Below are 18640 nucleotides of genomic sequence, written 5' to 3'. Positions count from 1 at the left end.
GCCTTCATTAAGCCTCACTCCCCACTGTTCATCACATACAGACACATGGGCCCATTCACATGCCTTCAATAAAAACAAATGGAAACTAGTAAAACTCTAAAAATCTTGTTTTTAAAAAGGCTTATAATGTTTCAGTCATCTTGTTTTACATAGTCTATCTTATTTAGGTTTTCCTCATAAAAATTGAGAAACTGAGACTTTAAAAATTAATCTTCTATGGTCAATAAGTGATGAGTGGCAGAAATGGGAATGGAAACCAAATTTCATTAACTGCAAGTTTCATTCTCTTCGCCTCTTCCCTCTTTCCCCAAACACTTCAAGTTTTATTACATTTAGAATTTTAAAGTATTCTTGTCACTCCTGATTAGCACCCAGGCTCCTACGTGTTCACTCATAAGCCTTTCAGTTCTCAGTTCTGCCCAGCACTGTACCCTGCTCTTCCTTCTCCCCTGCTTGACTTGCATAATCTTCCAAGACCCCCCTCTTTGGGTCTTGATCCATCCAGGTGCCATAATGCTTTAGGTCCTGCTTTAAACTTATCACCACACAGAGGAGCAGATGTGAGCCTCATATTTTCAAACACTTGCATTTGTATCATACTTTCATGGGAGTCGGTGCCCTTTAGGGAATGACTTCCCTTGAACAAATGTGTTTGGAACCATCCACGTTGCAAAGTGCATGTTGCATGAATATCATAGAAATTCAGGGACAAGTTGGAACAGAGAAAAATGTACATTTAATGGCCAAAATATTTTCCCTGAGGCCTCAGATTCTTCTACCTGGGAATGATTTAAATACGAGGGAGAATGGATTCCCTGTTTACTGCACGGTTGATTCTCACCTGGCTAAAATTAGCTTTTAAATCACTGGGTTTTCTGCCGCTGCAGTGCACTTGGTCCCCTGTGACTGAACTGTTAGACTCGCTTTTACTCCTGCTGATTACCTGTGATTATCTACCTGGTCAAGTTGTCGGGTGGCTGCACCTACTGAACACTTTCACATCTGCAGTTGATTAGCTCTCTAGCCAAACCCTTGATCATAGATTTTATACCTAGATTGTCTTATCTCCTTTTGTTCACTTGGAATTCTCCTTTTGTTCACTTGGAATTGAATCACCCCCAAAATATAAACCCTCCTCCCAGGAGTGACTGGTACATGTTATTCAGCATTCTGATTTTATGACATGCCCAGACAAGCTCAAAATTAATTTCATGGCAGGAAAGTTTCTGTATTTACTATTAAGACAGATTTTCCACTTTATGCAGAACTCCCAGGGACTGTGTTTCATCAACATTTGGGAGTCAATGTTGAACAGAACAAGCACCATAGTTCCCCCGGCTCTCCTCTTTGGTTTATCTTCAGGATGTTTTGCTAACTATGCACTTCCACAAGTAAGGTGCAGAGCTCCTGGGACAGAAGCTTCATCAGGGAAAATCATCTGGTCCTCCTCTGTATTACCTCTTCTAGCAATGTGCTGGTTCCACATGGCCACGTCTTAGTTTTCCAGCTGCATACATAGAATGAGTTGCAGTCAGTGTTTGACATTACCATTTTCCCCCAATAGCAAGCAGAAGTGAGTTCATGATAGTAACTCTTTTTAATATAATCTGAATAAATAAATTGTAGATTCACATTGCAAGTAAAAAAAAAAGCATGATTTAGGCATTACTAGAATAAGCTAGTAATATATTTCTTGGTTGAAGTAAAATTAATTTATAAAAGATTTAACTCCTATTGAGAGTTGGGCCAGAATGACTATCACAGCGGTTTACTTGTTTTAACTTGTTTAGTTCTTAATTATAACCTTCTGGGAAGGTAATACTATTATTCTGATTTACAGATGAGAAGACAGACACAAATAAATTAAATTGCCCAAGACCTTATAGCCAGCCAATGTTGTTTGGCTTGACCCCAGTACTCCTGAATATTGAATAGGACTTTAAAATGTTTGTTTCTTATATATTTAAATTTTAGTTCAATAAGTACCCTTTTTCCCCTCAGGCCTCATTTTTTACTATTAAGATTCTCAAAAAAAAATTGTAGGAATTTACTACTTTTTCTTTTGTAGACAGATATTAATATTTAATAATAAGTACTTGAATAAGGGAAATAGGTTTTTGGTTAATTTTTTTTAAATTTATTGCTCTGGAATTAATGTGAATAAAACAATGACTTTGAATTTCAATCATTTTTGTAATTATTTTGCTGCCATCTAGCGAACCATATGAATGTTTTTAAACATTTTGCTGTCATCTAGTGGCTGAAGTGAAAATAACTTATGCCTTCAATACCCTGAGGAACAGTTTCTTTCTTTCTTTCTTTCTTTCTTTCTTTCTTTCTTTCTTTCTTTCTTTCTTTCTTTCTTTCTTTCCTTCAATATTCCAATGGACGTTTATAATGTTGCTGCACTTTGAGGGAAAAGAGAAGTTGAGAAGAAGTTTTAAGTTGGATGATAATTGTGGTCATTAGCAATCATTCATATTGTGGGAGAATATGTTCTACTGGAAATCTCCCACCCGAAGCTGCAGAGCATTTTCCAAGATGATATAAGATAAGCAAAATCCAGTCTTAGTATTAATCATGTAGAGAACTATGTGGTTCAAAGAGAAGAGTACTTTTCCTGGATTCCTCTATATTCATGACATCATTCATTCAAATACTTACTCCGTGCTTATTAAGTGCCAGACACACTACTGAGCAATAAGGTCAATGTTGGTGTGCAAGACTCATCTCCATGCCCTAATGGAGCTTATGTTCTGTTTCCTTTGATCCAGCATTTTCCCTCAAAACAACTCCAGGCTTGTCCAGCTGGTATATGGAATAAGACCTGTCTGTAGTTTATGCATTTCTCTTCACATAGAGTGAATACTGAATACATTTTTACAGTGCCCTGGCATTACTAAGTAAGTACCCTGAGAGAATGAGCTTGTGTGTTACCACTAATGATCAAAGCTCCACGCCTCCTAATTTCAAGGGATTTAATTAACACATCCACTTCATACTGACCAACCTGGTTTCACCTCACCCAAGTGGTACTCTATTAAATAATGGTAGCCTCACAGGACTCTATCACATGACTTGACTTCCAGCAACTCAGGACTCTCCTGACCCAATACTGTCTTCTTCATTCCTTAGAGTAATGAACTTATAGCTGCCATTTTCTCAAATAGTTAACATATTAACCCTGAAGTAATGAAAGATGATCAAAGTCACTAACAACAAAAATAGATTTTATTCTGTGTTGGCTTTTTGCCTCTCTGACAAAATGCCTGAGAAAAACAACTTAAAGGAGAAAAGATTTATTTTGGCTCACATTTTTAGAGGTTTAAGTTCATGGCCAGCAGGCTCTGTGATTTCTGGGCCTATTGTGAAGCAGTACACCATGGTGGAGGTGATGCAGTACATCATGGTGGAAGGGTATGAAAAAAACAAAGCTGCTTACCTGATAGTATTTGGAGAGCCGTGAGAGGAAGGGGCCATGGACAAGACATAGTTCCCAAGGGTATGTTCCTAAGGACTCTCCCTTCAACTCAGGCCCATTTCCTACCATTTCTACTACCTCTCAATAAGCCATTAAATTATGAATCCATCAGTGGATTAATTTATTGATGAGGTCAAAGACATCATTATCTAGTCACTTCCCAAAAGTTCACCTCTGAGCATTGTTGCATTGGATACCAAACTTTCAACACATGAGCCTTAGGGGAAAACCTCAGATCCAAATCATAACAGTGTCTGAAGATATTAAATGTTTAAAGGCCTAAATATCTGGACTTCTGCCGTGTCAGGCCAATGTCATTCCTAAGCTTTTTTATGAAATAATGCCATAAGAGCTACATTCTGACTTGTTTGCCTGACTGTAGAATTCATTGCAGGGAACCCAGAATTTTAATCAATGTTGAGGCCTCTGGGAGCTATTTCACACTTTCCGGATATATAGTCAAACATTTCTTTTGTTGGCACTAATTGCCTTGGTCCCCACTTAAGGAATGTAACATTCAAACCCAGAACTTGAGTCCTTTATTGCTACACTTCAGTTACAGAAACAAACCCACAAAGTTTGCCATTCTCCATTTTTGTCACTTATAATGCATTTTCTTTAAAACACACAGCAGCCAACTTTTGTGTCCATGTCTTTATTGGTTTTGGTGATCAGTACAACTGCTTTTGCTTCAAGTGCTGTCATTTACTCCTTTGCGTTCTAGGAATCATTAATTCCAGCCTCGAATATGCTAGACATTAGAGATAGTTTTTGCTTTAATAGGCATGCAAAGATAAAAGTAACGAAATAAAAAATGAATGGCCCTGCTTCAGATAAAGAAAACCATATTTATGAAGAAGAAATTCAGATACCGCAAATTCAGATACCGCATCAAAACTTCTAAAACTCCTAATGTGATTTCCTTTAATGGACTATCAAAACCAGATATCTAGATAGTAGCTAAAATTCAAAAAGTGATGGTCTTCTCTTTGGTGTTATTTAAGAGGTAAAACACATTGGCAATTCAATTTTTGGTGTAACAAACATTCTGGCTTATGTTGGTTAGATAATCTTCATCTACCTCTCTTCCTACATATAGAATTACTCATTACTTCTGTAAGATGGACAACTCATAATACAAAAATAGGAAATCTGAGGTTCTGTGAAATTTAAGATGACAGAAAAATACTGCTTGAGCACCATTTTTCTGTCTTTATTCATCTATTTTTGTTTCTTCTTCTTGGAAATCTTACCAGAAATACTACTGTGATAGAAAAAAAAAAAGATGATGATAACAAAGGTCAAGTGTGAAATTCATGCTTTTGTTTTAGATCTTGTCAAAAGTGACTTTGGTTTCTTAGTGACTGCATTTGTCACAATCCTTGCTCAGGTGTGAGGACAGGAAATACACTTGCGGTAAGGAGCACCAGAAGGAGGCAAGGAACCAAGCTCTCCAAAGGCAGGTTTCCTTTCCTGAAGAGGGCAAGACACAGCAGCTCACTTGAAGGAGGCTCTCACCACCCTGTTCTTGATAGGCTGCGGAGGGCGCCAGTTCCCCACAAGGGGCACTGGGGGCTCGTTCTCTGCGCTGGCAAAGAGGCTGCGCAGTTTGGCCATCTGCAAGGGGCAGGGCAGATGGTTAGCAAGGCATTTGAACCAAGTGGGCGAAATAGAGTTAGAAATCACTGACTTTCTAAACAGGACAAGCAAACCCTAAATCATATCTCCAGCACTCATTCCAGAGCTAGTTAGCTACCAGTTCCTGAGTAATATAATTTTGTTTGTTTGTAAAGCCTCCCCGCCCCCCATTTAATTCAAGATCACCACACCCTTTGGTCAAACCATTTCCTCCTGAATTCTGAAACACTTCTTTTAATTTGAGAGGTCAGTATGAAATACACATTTTATATAGAAAGGCATGACAATTTAACATAGGTGCAAATAGGCCTTCATTATGTAAGTTCATGAAATGGATTATTTTATTTTATTTTTTAATTATACATGGACACAATGTCTTTATTTTACTTTATGTGGTGCTGAGGATCAAACCCAGTGCCTCATGCATGCTAGGCGAGCACTCTACCTCTGAGCCATAACCCCAGCCCCCCCAAAATCAATTATTTTAAAAGAGCAAAAAGAAACTAGAGTCATTTTCAATTTTGAGCTTTTTTTCATTAAAGGACCAGAAAATAGGAATATTATATTTTCACGTTAAAATGTTTTTAGCTTTTCTTCTTGGAAAAATTTTATTCCTTTTTCAAAATATTTATACCAATGAGTAAGACCCTTCAATCTGAACTTTTGATAAAATTGTCAGTTTATGTATGTGAATCCACACTGGCAGAAATATGAAAGTTAATGTTAATTGGGCAAAGGAGACAGTGGTGGACTGATGTAACTATTGTGGGAGCATTCATGTTCTCTGTGTTGTTCACTTGCTTAAATGTTTTCTTTCCATGTCTCTGAACACTTACTTTCTCCCAAATAGCTTTTCTTGAGTAGATGGGGGGAGAGGTACCAAGGACTGAACCCAGGGCCTCATGCATGCCAGACAAGCAGTCTCCCCACTGAGTTACATCTCCAGCCCCTTGAAAACCTCCTTAACAAATGTTGCTAAGCTGTTCTTTGGATGAACAGAAAGACTAGAAGCCTGAGAAGAGAAGCCAAGAAGTGTTGGAAGCAGACAGACCAAAGCTGGGCTTAGGATCCTGCACTTGGCTGTGTTTTCATGGGTAAATTACTTTACCTTTCTGAGACTCAACATATAATATCTGTAAAACTGGAGAAATAATATATACCTCACAAGAATGTTAAATCCTTTTTTATTCCCTTCTCCCTCCCTGGCCTCTATTTGCCAACCTATTTTCTAACCTGTGCTCAGTATTTCGGGTACATTCAAACAAATGTAGACTCACTTATCTTAATCTAAACCCTTAAGTGTTTTTAGAGCATAAACTTAGTCATTGTTTACTATCACAACTACTTTCAAACGATCTGCATCTATTCTGGTACTCTTGGTACTCCTGTGCCAACCTGATTATAATTAACCAGGGCAAGCTGTGAAATCTCTAGGAGCAGAGTTGTTCCTAAGTATCCATTCAATAGCCATATTTTTCCGTGTAGCATCTGCATCTTCTACGGGCAGCCAGTGGTAAATGCGGATGCCTCAGAGGCGCTGTGGTGGCCTTTTACCTGGTCGGAGCTCACGGTGATGGGCTCCTTCAGGAGCAGCCACACGATGCACTCCTCACAGGGAGGCGTGGTGAAGGAGCCACGGTAGGTCCAGTAGTCTCGGCAGGCAGGGAACAGGCAGGACGGGTCAAAGTGCGTGAAGGGCGCCTCCTTCCCCTGGAAGAAGGTAAGGCACAGGCTCTGTGAATTGATGCACACACGGCCACACCCCAAAAGTCTCTCCATTGCATTTGTGCAAATAGATTTCAAGTTCAACAGAGATATTGGAACTTTTTACCAAGGCTCAGGCCTTTCAGAAATAAAGGGCAAAGGTTTGGGGAGCTGTAATATTGGAAAATATTACAATCATTGTAATATTTTATTCCTTATCGTTTTAACCACTAGCAGAGCTATAATTCTACCGCTTCTTATGAGGGAAAACTCATACTGTATATAAAACTCATACTGTATATAAAACATAACAGAAGTATTTCATATAGGTTGATGTTTTCGTTCTTGATGATAACAGGCTTGCATTTTAAGCGAATGCTATATTTCAGATTACTTACTTATTTTAGTGGTATAACTTAATAGCAGGTGGGGACTGGGGCTGTAGCTCAGTGGTAAAGCACTTGCCTCACACGTGTGAGGTACTGGGTTCGATCCCCAGCACCAAATAAAAAATAAAGATACTGTGTGTTCATCTACAACTAAAAATATATTTTTTTAAAAAAAAGTTAATAGCAGTAAATTTGAATAGTCCCAAAGACAACTAAAATGTGTCTGCTAATTAGATGAGTCAACTGTTAGGATTGAAAATATATAGGGCAGCACCAGGATTTAAAAGACCAGCATGGCTTACATTGAGAATCTCTGAGATCCTGGGCATGTATGTAGGTGGGGAGGGAGAGGGCAAGGTGACCACTTCATTGCTCTGATTCTCACCCACTTCCTTGAACTATGTATTTGAAATGTGAAATTGCTCTAAAAACTATAAACCATACAAATATAATGGCATTTATTTTTATATGCAAATGAGCATATCTATTGGACATAGCAACTGATTTTAGGTGAAAAAATACACTTGAGAGTGTAAAAGAAAAAACTGATGTACTCTGCCTTATGCTTTAGGAGGCAAATTATTTTCTCTTACCTTTGTCTTAATTTTGTCCAGTGCATCAAGTACAAGCTGGAATTCGCCTTTCTCCCGTCCTATCTAGAAGAAAATTGAAATCCCACATGATGTTTTCCCCTCTCCATAATTTAAGATTGTCTTAAAAACTGATTTTGATCCATCATATGCAACTAGTGTTTATAACTCTGCCAGAATGTCTTGTACTAAGCAAAAACATGAGTTTATCCCCCCACCCCCAGATTTTAGAGGATACATTTTCTGATCTAAACTTAGACTTTAGGCCTCTGAAGTACAAAACCACAAAATTACATGTTGCTCTAGTTCTACACCCTTGACCTTCTCTGGAAAATTGTTCCTCTCTTTCTTTCTTTCTTTCTTTCTTTCTTTTCTTTTCTTTTTTTTAATAGAGTTAGAGCTAGAGTGAACTTTATGTGTCTGAAACTAAATCCATTGTCTTTCCTCTCAAGCCCACTTCAGCTCCTATTGTGTTGTGTTCCAGCCCTGAAAATGACCCAGTCAATTCAGAACATAAAGCAAATTAGGTCATTCAAAAAGAAAGACACCAGATTTTCACCTCTGGCTTAAAATCTAGATTGTGTTACAACCAAATTCATGTGTTAATGATACTAAGTCCTCTTTAAACCAAGGCTGGCTCAACAACACACACATTCCATGTGCTATCTTAGCCGGGGATCATGTGGGTGGTGGCCACCTTAAGCTGAGGGGATGTCCAGCCAGCTACTTGGCATCACAGAAGTTCCCAACATGGGCTTTTCTGGTTTCCAGTGCAGTTGAAACAGAGTAGTGAAAAGAATAATGAGCACATGCCACCCTCACCCTCCTCACCACCATAATAAGGTCCCTTGAGTTTTTATCCCCAACTCTCCACACACAAACATCTTAAGAAAATTTAGAAGTACCAGGTATTGGAGTTTGGAAAAAGAAATACTTTTAGCAAAAAAGTACTCTGAGTTTATTTTAGCAAAAATGTCTGGATTACTTGAGTGAGTAATGATCAGTCTGTGGAGGAAGGAAAAGATGCAAATACACCCCTCAGACCATCAGGAAGGAATGGAAATCATAGTATCCTCATCATTGATAAGGGACTACATTTTTTAAATTAAAAAATATGGTCGATTTTTACCTTACCTTCAGAAAAATGCCAACCACAGCAATTCCATCAGGCTGCTTCAGAGCTTCTCCAAAAGTGTTATACTTTGGATTCCAGTGAACCAAGTGAAGCTGAAACCATAAAATACAGGTTATGAGGTAAATCCTTGGAATAAGAAAACGAGTAAAAAAAACATTTGCAATAAATCAAAAACAGGTGCATTCTAAGGATTGTTGCTTCACATTCTCATAGAAGTTGATAAAATTCTAAATAATAGCATGCAATACTTTGGTGAAATTGTTAATGGTTCAAATGAAATGTGTTTGAAATTCCCTACTTCCTTATAGCCAGGGCCCTAGAACCTAGTGGCAACCTTATCTTAATTTAGAACATGTGCACCCATTAAGTTAATCAGGTTTTCCATATTGAGTTACTTAGCGTGGCAAAAAAAAAAATGTATATATAATAGTTTATGCCAGTTAAAATATTTCATTAAAGATCAAAAGTATAGTAATAATCCCATGGGTAAAGGTCAAACCCAAGGGCTTTCCCACATCTGTAAAAAATAGCCTAAACTTTCCCCATTTTTGGAGAAGATGTCTAATGGCAAAGCATTCTAAATAATTACTCTTGGCACTGGCTCCTAAATTGGCTACAGAGAAATGGACTGATCATAATGAAGTACTTTGGGTTTCTAAGAGTTTAATTTAGAAAACAATTGTGCTGCCTAATGATAGGCAGTTAGGAGAATGTTCCCACATGCCTCCAGTTCCTACCTCAGCCACTATGTTGACCAGAGGTTGCCCTTGGAAAGACTGAAGTGGGAAAAATGAATGTATCCTCATCTTTAGGGCACTACTTACTGGCTTGACTTTACAAAGAGATCATAGAGGTAGCTTCTCTTATTCTCTTTGTAGTGTAATGTCTTGATCTGAGCTGTAAGTCATGATATTTTTAATGGGCTGAGACAAAGCGTAGTATTTGCTTATATTAAATTATATATATATACATATATATGGGTTACATAATGCATACATTTATATGCACACCTTCATTAAAAATTACAATGTGAGCATTAGTCAGAATTATTAACTGCAAATTTTAAAACATTATGTTCTTATATAAGAGACAGCATAGAGCACGAGGGAAGATGATGAACTCTGAAGCCAATCTGCATAAAGAAAAGCACGAGGTCTAGCACTCATCAACTATGTACCTGTTATGTTACTTTTCTGTGCCTCCATTGCTTTACCTGTAACCTACTGCCTAGGGCTGCTGAGAGGATTAAATGAGTCCATCATGTACATACTTAATAAATACTAGCTATCCTTATTGTTCTAGTTCCATTCAGAACCCTGGCATTTTTTATGTTAAGCAGCTGATTTCTTAATAGAACCTTGGAAGTCTTCATGCTTAACACTAACCCACGCACACCCCTTTTTACTGTCTAGCCTAGAATGTTTGGCAGCTCCAGTGTACGCTGACACTACAACTCTTTTCACTACAGGCTTGAAGCAAAAACAATGGGTATTGTTTAATTGCTGCACTTGTTCTTTTTAATCTCTGAGTTTTCAATGTGGGAGACCTAGAGTAGATTCTGGCCGTTCCTCCTACCTCTGCTGCATACTTGACACCATCCACCGTGTGCTCAGAGCCGTGGTCATCGGAGGAGCCCCAGTGAAGGTGAAACTGGCGAAGTCGGTAGGGCCCAGGAAGAGGACCGCCTCTCAGCACTGTGATTTGGATAAGCAAGGTCAGCAGTAATTCACATTTCCTGCAGAGAGCCCTGCTTTACACAGGTACTCTTACCAGCAAGAGGTGGTCAGTCTACTGGGCAGATGGAGCCATTCGCAAGCACACCAATCTCCTCACCAAATGAAGTCTTGAGAGACACATCAAAATAAGGTGCTTTCTTTTCTGTCCTTCTTGTTTTGTTTGCTTGTTTTATTATTTTTAAAATGTGACTTGAACATTTTTTTTTAGTTGCTCAAAACATTACATTGATCTTGACATATCATATATCATACATTTGTTTCAAATGGGGTATGAATTCTTATTATTTCCACGTGTACAGATTGCAGGATCACATTTGATTTGAACATTTAGAAAAATAAAATTTGAATAACAGATGGACAATAAGAATGTGTATACCCAAAGAACAGATCAGAGATGTGGTGTGTAGGAAGAACTTGACAGTTGATAGACTTAAGTTCCAATCCTAGTTCTACCCCATGAGAGCTGTGTGACTTCAGACAAGTTGCTAAATTTCTCTGAATCATTTTTGCATCTCTGAGAAGGTGATAATAATTCCACACTTTCAGAGCTGCTGTGAGGATTAACTGAGATTAAACACCTTAATGGTGTTCATCACAATGCCTGCATGGTGATCAGTGTGCACGTACATGAATTCCTCCTCCATGTATGTCTTGCTTTCGAGTACACTTTTTTTTTTTTTTTTTTTAGGAATACAAGCAAGAACTTTCACCCACATCTAATTTAGACTCTGTCTACTCAAATCAGATGAAATTGAAAATTCATAAATTTCCCAGGAAATCAATCACTGTGGACTGCTAAACTTGGTAATTCTTGGTAGCAATAATTTGGGTTTCTTGAATGAATGTCTCAGTTCATTCAGCTTAGGGAAGAGTTTAGAGGTTCAAATATCTTCCAGAGGACATTGGAAACTATGCAGAAACGTTAAAATCAAGATCTAGCCACATAAGCTATCAAAATAGAATTCAGAGGGAAGCTATTTAGGAAATGACTGGCCACTCTAAGTGGGACAAAGATGTAAAACGATAATGCTAGGCCTGTTTGAGCTTGGTCATGAAGGAAGAAAGTGGTTTGAGGTATTGTATTTTTTCTATCCAATTGCTTGAAATAGTTACTATCTGGACATATGAGTCCAATTTATTAAATACATTACATGAAATTGCAAATATTCAACTATTGACTGCTTAAAAAATGGCATTTTTCATGTGGTTCAACCTAATGAAAACTGTCAAATTTCATTGCTTTTCCTTCAAAATGGATCTTGTTTTCAGTGGTGAGAAAGGAGAGAGAGCAACATGAAATTATTGTTTAAGAAAAAGTAAACTTCTATTATATTACTTACTTGGAACCTTCTGGTAGACAGAAATTCTGACTCTTCTTTTTTACATCACTAAGAACATTCATGTATGTATATAAATAAGGATAATTTTAAGTTAATTAGAAATGTGGTTATAAGAAAGTGTGTTATACACATCAGGCATAAATTATTAAAGAAAAAGTGTTGCTTACCTCATTTATGGTAAAATAAGACATTTCTAATTGTACTTTTATTTCATTGATTTGTTTACTAGGGTAGGTTAAACTTTAAAAAAGAAAAGATAATTTATCACACACAAATACTCAAGAAAAAGAAGATCAGATACTACAAAATACACTCACTAGAAGGATAAATCAAATGAACCCCACTGAAGCCCTGAAGCCCAGGCATTTTCACCCATATGAAGGCCTCTTTTCTCCCCTGGTTTGGCCTCCTCTGGGCACCAGGGGAAGAAAATTCATGTTTCTTTATTGTATTTCTTGCTTTGTAGAAGGGAATCTCTGTCAAACAAGGAGTGGGAGCCTTGCACTCCTTGCACTGTGGTCAAAAAAGCACAAGAACCCTCGGCTATTGGCCATCGGAGTTGGAATACTAACTTGGATTCATTGCCATCGCTGTCCTATCAAGCTCCCATTTCAGGAAAGCATTGCCAACTCTTAGCTTGGGCATGGGGCCATTTTGCAACAACAACGTATCAGAATTAGAGGGTGAGACATTCCTCTTCATTGCATAAATATAATTCTTCACAACTAAAGCAAAGTTGAATGTCACATCATCTCCATGTTCAGGGATGAAGGGCTCCCTCTTCCTACTAATTCTGTTACCATGTCATAACTCACATTTGCCAGAACAAACAATGAAAACATCCATGTGCCCCTATCTAAGTGCTATACTTACTTGACCTATCATAAGTGTCATCAAACACAACTCTGCAGGTCTTCCCATTGTTCAGGATGGTTTTGGCAGAGCCAGGATCATAAGATGCTGACCAAGGCAGCAGAGAAGGGTCATGCTTGATGTCTTTAGTATGCAGCTCAATGGGCGACTGGTTGTCACCCTTGGCAATTGGGTAAAGTTCGTGCCAGTGATCAGGACCTAGGAAACAAGAGTTGAGATTTATTTATTTGGTGGTACAACCCAATAACTAAGGCCTCTTTCAAATTGACGAAGCCAACAAAATACTCGGATGCTAGATAATGATTACAAAAGATCTGGGGTTCGAATTGAGCAATATAAGACTTAGTATTTAAGATCTATTCATAGTTTTGCTAATAGTATATGTGGAGGCTATATTTAATTCTGTGTATTCCTGCTGCTGTCTCAGGAAGATGGTCTGAAAGACTTACTTTTAAAATAGACTTAATTCATTGACCACATAAAGTTTTTGCATCGCTGTGATTTTTCAGAACACAAAGGTATCCTTTTCCCACGGGTTAGATAGAAGGGGTAGGTGGAGCAGAAATTCTTATCTCAACACTAGCCTGGGAGAGATTATGTGTGTGCTGGGTCTGGGAGTAAGGGACAATCAGATCTGCACCTTGGGTGCTCTGACTTCTCAGTCAGAAGCAACATCATTTAGGCAAGTTACGAACTCTGAGCATCAGTTTCATCCAAGGAAAACACCAAGTCGATATAAAGGAGAACAAAATGAGATAAAGGCAAAAAGACCAGCAGCATTTGGCACTTGAAAAATTGCTCAGTAAATGTTAGTTTTTACCCCCCCCCCCCCCCACTCCAGGCCTGCATTTTCCAGAGCACTCCCTAGAATCGCCTACATTCTGTGCAATGCCAGGATATACTCTGGTAGCATCCTGGACCAGGGTCTGCAGCACTCACCGTTGTGGCTGGCGTAGCCCCACTCCTTGGCCATGGTCGTCTTTGTGGGAGCTGGATGGATTCTGTCTTCTCTCTCCGGGCGCGTCGTGCAGAGCCCTTGCAAGTCCTCGCCTTTTATATAGGTCCCCAGCACACTGCATGGCCTTATTAGGTCAGCGAAGGTGGGGCAGGGGGCTAAACTGGATTGGGGTGGTATTTGGAAGGCGGGGTGGGTGAAGCCAATGAATTACAAGAGTTGCACAGCTGTCGGGGGGCCAGTGGGGTGGATGGAGGGGGGCGGGATGGGTGAGGTCCCCACTCCCCGCCCTCGCCCAGGAACCCTGGCTCCCCGCCCTTGCATCTCTCTTTCTGGGTGTCCTAAAGCTGCAGGGCTTTCCAAGTGGCGCCGACGTGCAGAAATGCGGATGGCTTTCGACTGGTCCTCCCTCCCCCTGTCCTTCCTTGCTTTTGGAGAGTCGGAGGGGTGCCGAGAATGCAGTGCAGTCGCTGTGCTTAGCCGTGAACTGAAATCTGCATCCTGGCAGCTTGTGCTGCCTCACTTAGAAGTTGCTTTTGCCACAGACTGACGGTCTGGCTGCGGTCTCTGGACGCTTCTGCGAGTTCTCTTTCGCTGCAGCGATCCGGTTACGGTGACTGGAAAGAACACATTTGTTTGCCTGACCCATGTTTGACTCCATTGCAAATAACTTGTAAAAATCTAAGGAGCAAAAGATGGAAAGAAAGAGTCCGGGAGAGCACGCTCTCTAACCCCGTTATCTTTAAAGAGATTGTCCTTTCCCTGGAACCGCACCAGATGTCATTTCCCAACCTAGCGGGTCACTTTGGTCAGCAGCACGCCAAGGGCTGAATCTGAGAGCGCAGGGAATCTGGGAGATGCCTGGATCCCGGGATCGCGCAGAGGAGGAGACTGAGACTGACGTTGCCCTACTCTGTGAGCTGTACCTCTGCCCAAGTTCAGGAAAAGCCAAGCATATCCTGAAATATTGGAAGGCCGCTATCATAAAACGAGTTGCAGTACCTAAAATATATGATTTCACTGACCAAGCCATAATGAGAGATTGGGGTGGGGGGGAGAAGAAAAGGTTTACAGAATGTTTTTACATTTTTTCTTCCCCTCCTAAGTTGTTTCATAATACCATGAACCACAAGAAGGAGAATAAAACTGGCAAATCTAGCGTATACGTGGCAAAAGTACAGTTTAAAATACCTGGTTATGGTTTGCATTGAAGAAGAAGTCAGTGTAATAGATATTTACAATTCTAAGACTATATTTTAAAATTTCTTCTGTTCTAAATCAGTAAAAGACAGCAAGGAAAGATAAGCCAAATGTCAATGCTATCTTAAACAAGATTTCAGTACATGCAACATGTTTTTTAAAATTAATTACTTTGAATTTTTGTTTATGATAGTATTTTGTATTGGGGATAACAAAACTTGAAAAGGAAATCTCTCATCATGGCAAAGATAGCTCATCCCTAAGGCATGTGGAATGAGTGATCACACTCATAACCTGGACGCCAGGGGAGTCACTGCCCGGGATATTTTTGTGACCAGGGATTATTTGATCCACACAATAGCAGTGTGCAATCAGGAACCAAAGCACTTTGGAAAATCTAAGCAAACACAGCAAAACAAATACATTTAGATTCTGAGCTCAGATATGTCACTGTTGGATCAGAAAGTGTAGAGTTAAGATGACTGGGCCAGGTTTCAGTTTGTTATGGTAGAATGGTGCTATATTTTTGGTTAATGGAAGTGTTTTATATTTTTTTATCAACTCAATAATTATTGGCATGAGTAAACCATAATCTTGTCTGATCAGTTCAATTGTTACAATCTCTCTTTCTCTGGTATTTGTGGTTAGAAGATTGGTAACTAAATTTCATGTTATTTGATATTGTAGTAATACAATTAAGATATTTAATAACATTTATCCCAAGAGCAATCTAGGAATTAATAATGCATTACTGTTTATGCATAAAAATTTCTTTTAAATAGGTTATTTGTAATTAGTTAGAGAATATGCACAGTGGCAAAGAATTTCAAATAAACACTAAGTAGAATTTGCACAATGAAATATTTAATAGTTTTAGATATATGGCCTTGAAAATGTTGATTGGCATTTGATTGTACTTTTTTTTTTAATACTATGGATTGAACCCATGGGTGTGCTTCACTATTCAACCACATAGCTAGTCCTTTTTATTTTATATTTTGAGACAGTATCTCCTGAAGTTGCTTAGGGCCTTTCTAAGTTGCTGAGGCTGGTCTTGAACTTCCAATCCTCTTGCCTCAGCCTCCAAAGTCGTTGAGATTTTATTGTACTTTCTTATGAGAAGTTAATTTTTAAAAGCTGTAATTTTAAGACAATTTATATCAAATCAAGTAATTTTAGATCATAACAAAATTTTTAGAAACCTTATCAGAATTCACCTACAAATATGTTTTTTTCAGAAACCTCATCTACAAATTTATCATCTGCATCTTAATTGATTTATCCCAGCATATTTGTCAGTAAATTTCAAAATTGCCTATAAACAGAGCAAAGACATAATTCTAAATTGTGTCCAAGACTTTGAGATTTCTGGAGTTGCTTGAAAAAGAAAGCTGTTAAGGGCTGGGGATATAGTTCAGTTGGTGGAGTGCTTGCCTTGCACGCATAAGGCCCTGGGTTCAATCCCCAACACCACTACCACCACCCCCCCAAAAAAGAAAGAAAGCTTTTAAACATACCCTGAGATTAAAAAAAAAAAAAAAAGTTACCAGTGCTTACAAATTGTTTCCTAGCACATTGACAACAGTTCTCCCAGCACCATAATTGGAAAGCTGATATAGTGGGAAAACTACAGGATTCTTACCCCAAAACAAGTGCACACATACAGAAAAGGAAAGAGAGACCAGAGAAACCAAGAAAGAAATTATGGCTAAACAGTTACTGGCAGGAAAAGAATGAATATGACTGTTTCAATGCGATTTTTTGTTAAAACCATAAATGTAAAAGATCTAGGGTAATAATATTTAAATATAATTTATTCATGATTTAGCATTTTGTTTTCCAACATACCAGGTAATATAACAAATTCAAATCTTCAAGTTGAAGATTTTTCTATTGTAACAGAAGTTTTTTAAAAAAGTGAGAAATGTATGACTTATTTACCTCTGGAGATCAAACCATAAATTAGGATTTGAAGTAATTGCATAACTGGTTTCAATATTTTATCTATTATAGGGGTATTTATTTTTATGACATTTTTATTTTCATAGACTAAGTTCTGCAATAGAAACATAAAAATGGCTAATAAAAATAAAAACTTGTAATTAATTTATTTAACCATCACAGATACCATAATTTTGACCTTCCTCCCTGACTAACCGTATTTTATAGGAAAGGATAAGCTCAGCTCCTGTTTGTCACCAGTGACAGCTGGTCACTTGGGTCAGAGCTTAAATTTTGGCTCCTGTTCATGGCAAAGTTGTAGGAGAGCAGTCTGAGGTCTTATCCCAACTGTGGCCTATCCCTCACTGGAATGTATCTACCTGAGACAATCACTCACTTTATTTGAAAGTGGAAGCATGAATCCAAAGGTGAAGTCCTTCTAAGCCTATGCAGGAAGATTTGATCATCAGGGTACATGAGTTTGAACTATTTTCTTCCATATATGAATTCTTTTAAAACTTAGCAGCATCGTAAACAGAGAAAAACTCATTAAAATTCATAATATCTTTTCTTAGAATCAAATTAGGATCATTAAGTCTAGTTTTTAATAACTTGATGGTATCTGCTTACAGAATTAACAAGTAGAATTTTGTTTTGTTTCAACATTTCAGAAACATTTCAATGATATTTTGCCTATTTATTTATTTATTTATTTAATTTTTTTGCCCCAGGAACCTCATCTGGGAAATGGAGTTGTGTCTGCCTTACAGGGTTCTTGTGAGGCTTAAATGAGATAATACATAAGGCATTTAGCACAGCTTAGCCCAGTGTGGTTAATACTCAGCAAAGTTAGTGCCCTTCTCTGGCCCTGTTCATTTCATCTAATTTCTCTCTGGGCTGTCACCTTCCCTTAATAATCCTTGTTCCTTGTTGGCCATAAACAGTGCCTTCAGTGCATGTCTCAAAGCATAGGTGCTAACCCGTGGACATCACTTAGATGAAGGATACTTTCTGCCTCTATTAAATAAACATAAATAAACACAGCCTTCACTCTTTACTTCAACAGTTTTGAGCTGCTCGACCTAATCACCCATTGGCCCTTCTCACAGTGGGAGTCAAAGCAAACCTTTTAAACCATATGCACAAAGTGCACTAATCTAACAAAATTTACTGAAACTCATAGCACTGGGTTAAGAACTTTTAAAAAAAACAATCATGTAATTCCTACGCAGCTTAAAACTTCTTTGGCATATTGTTTGATAAATGAGTTTTTAAAAGTAAAATTCAGACTCCTCTAGGTAGCATTGAGGTGTTTTCAGACAGCCTATCCCAATCTTTCTTCCCACACTTGTCCATCCTTGGCTGTTGCTGCAGTTCCTGTGGTCTTCCCGTAACACCCTCTATACTTTCTCAGCCTCTGCCTTTGCACAGGAAATGCCCTTTAGCTTAATTGTCCTCCCTTCATTTGTACCTGATAAATTTAAACTGCTTAACTTCACAGTCTACACACTGGACGGTGTTTGTGTAATTTTTCACACTGAAAAGCTGTCACCTTTAAAAGCAGTTCTCTAAAAAACATGATTTATTTTGCTCCCTGCCACCATTTTGATTCAAGGCCAAGCCACTGTGGAGTTTTGCATTGACTCCTGTTGGGAAAG

General features: G+C 38.4%; 1 protein-coding gene across 1 annotated transcript; it reads right to left on the bottom strand.

Moving 5' to 3' along the window:
- Window positions 1-4003: 4003 nt before the first annotated feature.
- Window positions 4004-14583, bottom strand: Ca3 (carbonic anhydrase 3). Its single transcript, XM_046458634.2, has 7 exons — window positions 13826-14583; window positions 12887-13084; window positions 10513-10631; window positions 8937-9029; window positions 7806-7868; window positions 6674-6829; window positions 4004-5098 (listed from the first exon to the last, which is right to left on the bottom strand). The coding sequence occupies exons 1-7, from the start codon at window positions 13857-13859 to the stop codon at window positions 4979-4981; spliced, it is 783 nt and encodes a 260-aa protein (XP_046314590.1). The 5' UTR covers window positions 13860-14583; the 3' UTR covers window positions 4004-4978.
- Window positions 14584-18640: the final 4057 nt, after the last annotated feature.

Source organism: Marmota monax, unplaced genomic scaffold, assembly GCF_021218885.2.
Source record: "Marmota monax isolate L192 unplaced genomic scaffold, Marmota_monax_Labrador192_F-V1.1 WCK01_AAM20220418_F8-fsc00147, whole genome shotgun sequence".
NCBI classification, from domain to species: Eukaryota; Metazoa; Chordata; class Mammalia; order Rodentia; family Sciuridae; genus Marmota; species Marmota monax.
Note: the sequence above shows the minus strand (reverse complement) of the source record. Positions and strands in the feature narration are given on the sequence as shown.

Excerpts from the sequence above, each read along its gene's own strand:
- Ca3 (XM_046458634.2), bottom strand. The coding sequence starts at position 13,859 with ATGGCCAAGGAGTGGGGCTACGCCAGCCACAACG. Across the intron at positions 13,085-13,825 it reads GGGCTACGCCAGCCACAACG|GTCCTGATCACTGGCACGAA; the intron begins GTGAGTGCTGCA and ends CTTGTTTCCTAG. Across the intron at positions 10,632-12,886 it reads TGACACTTATGATAGGTCAA|TGCTGAGAGGCGGTCCTCTT; the intron begins GTAAGTATAGCA and ends TCCAAATCACAG.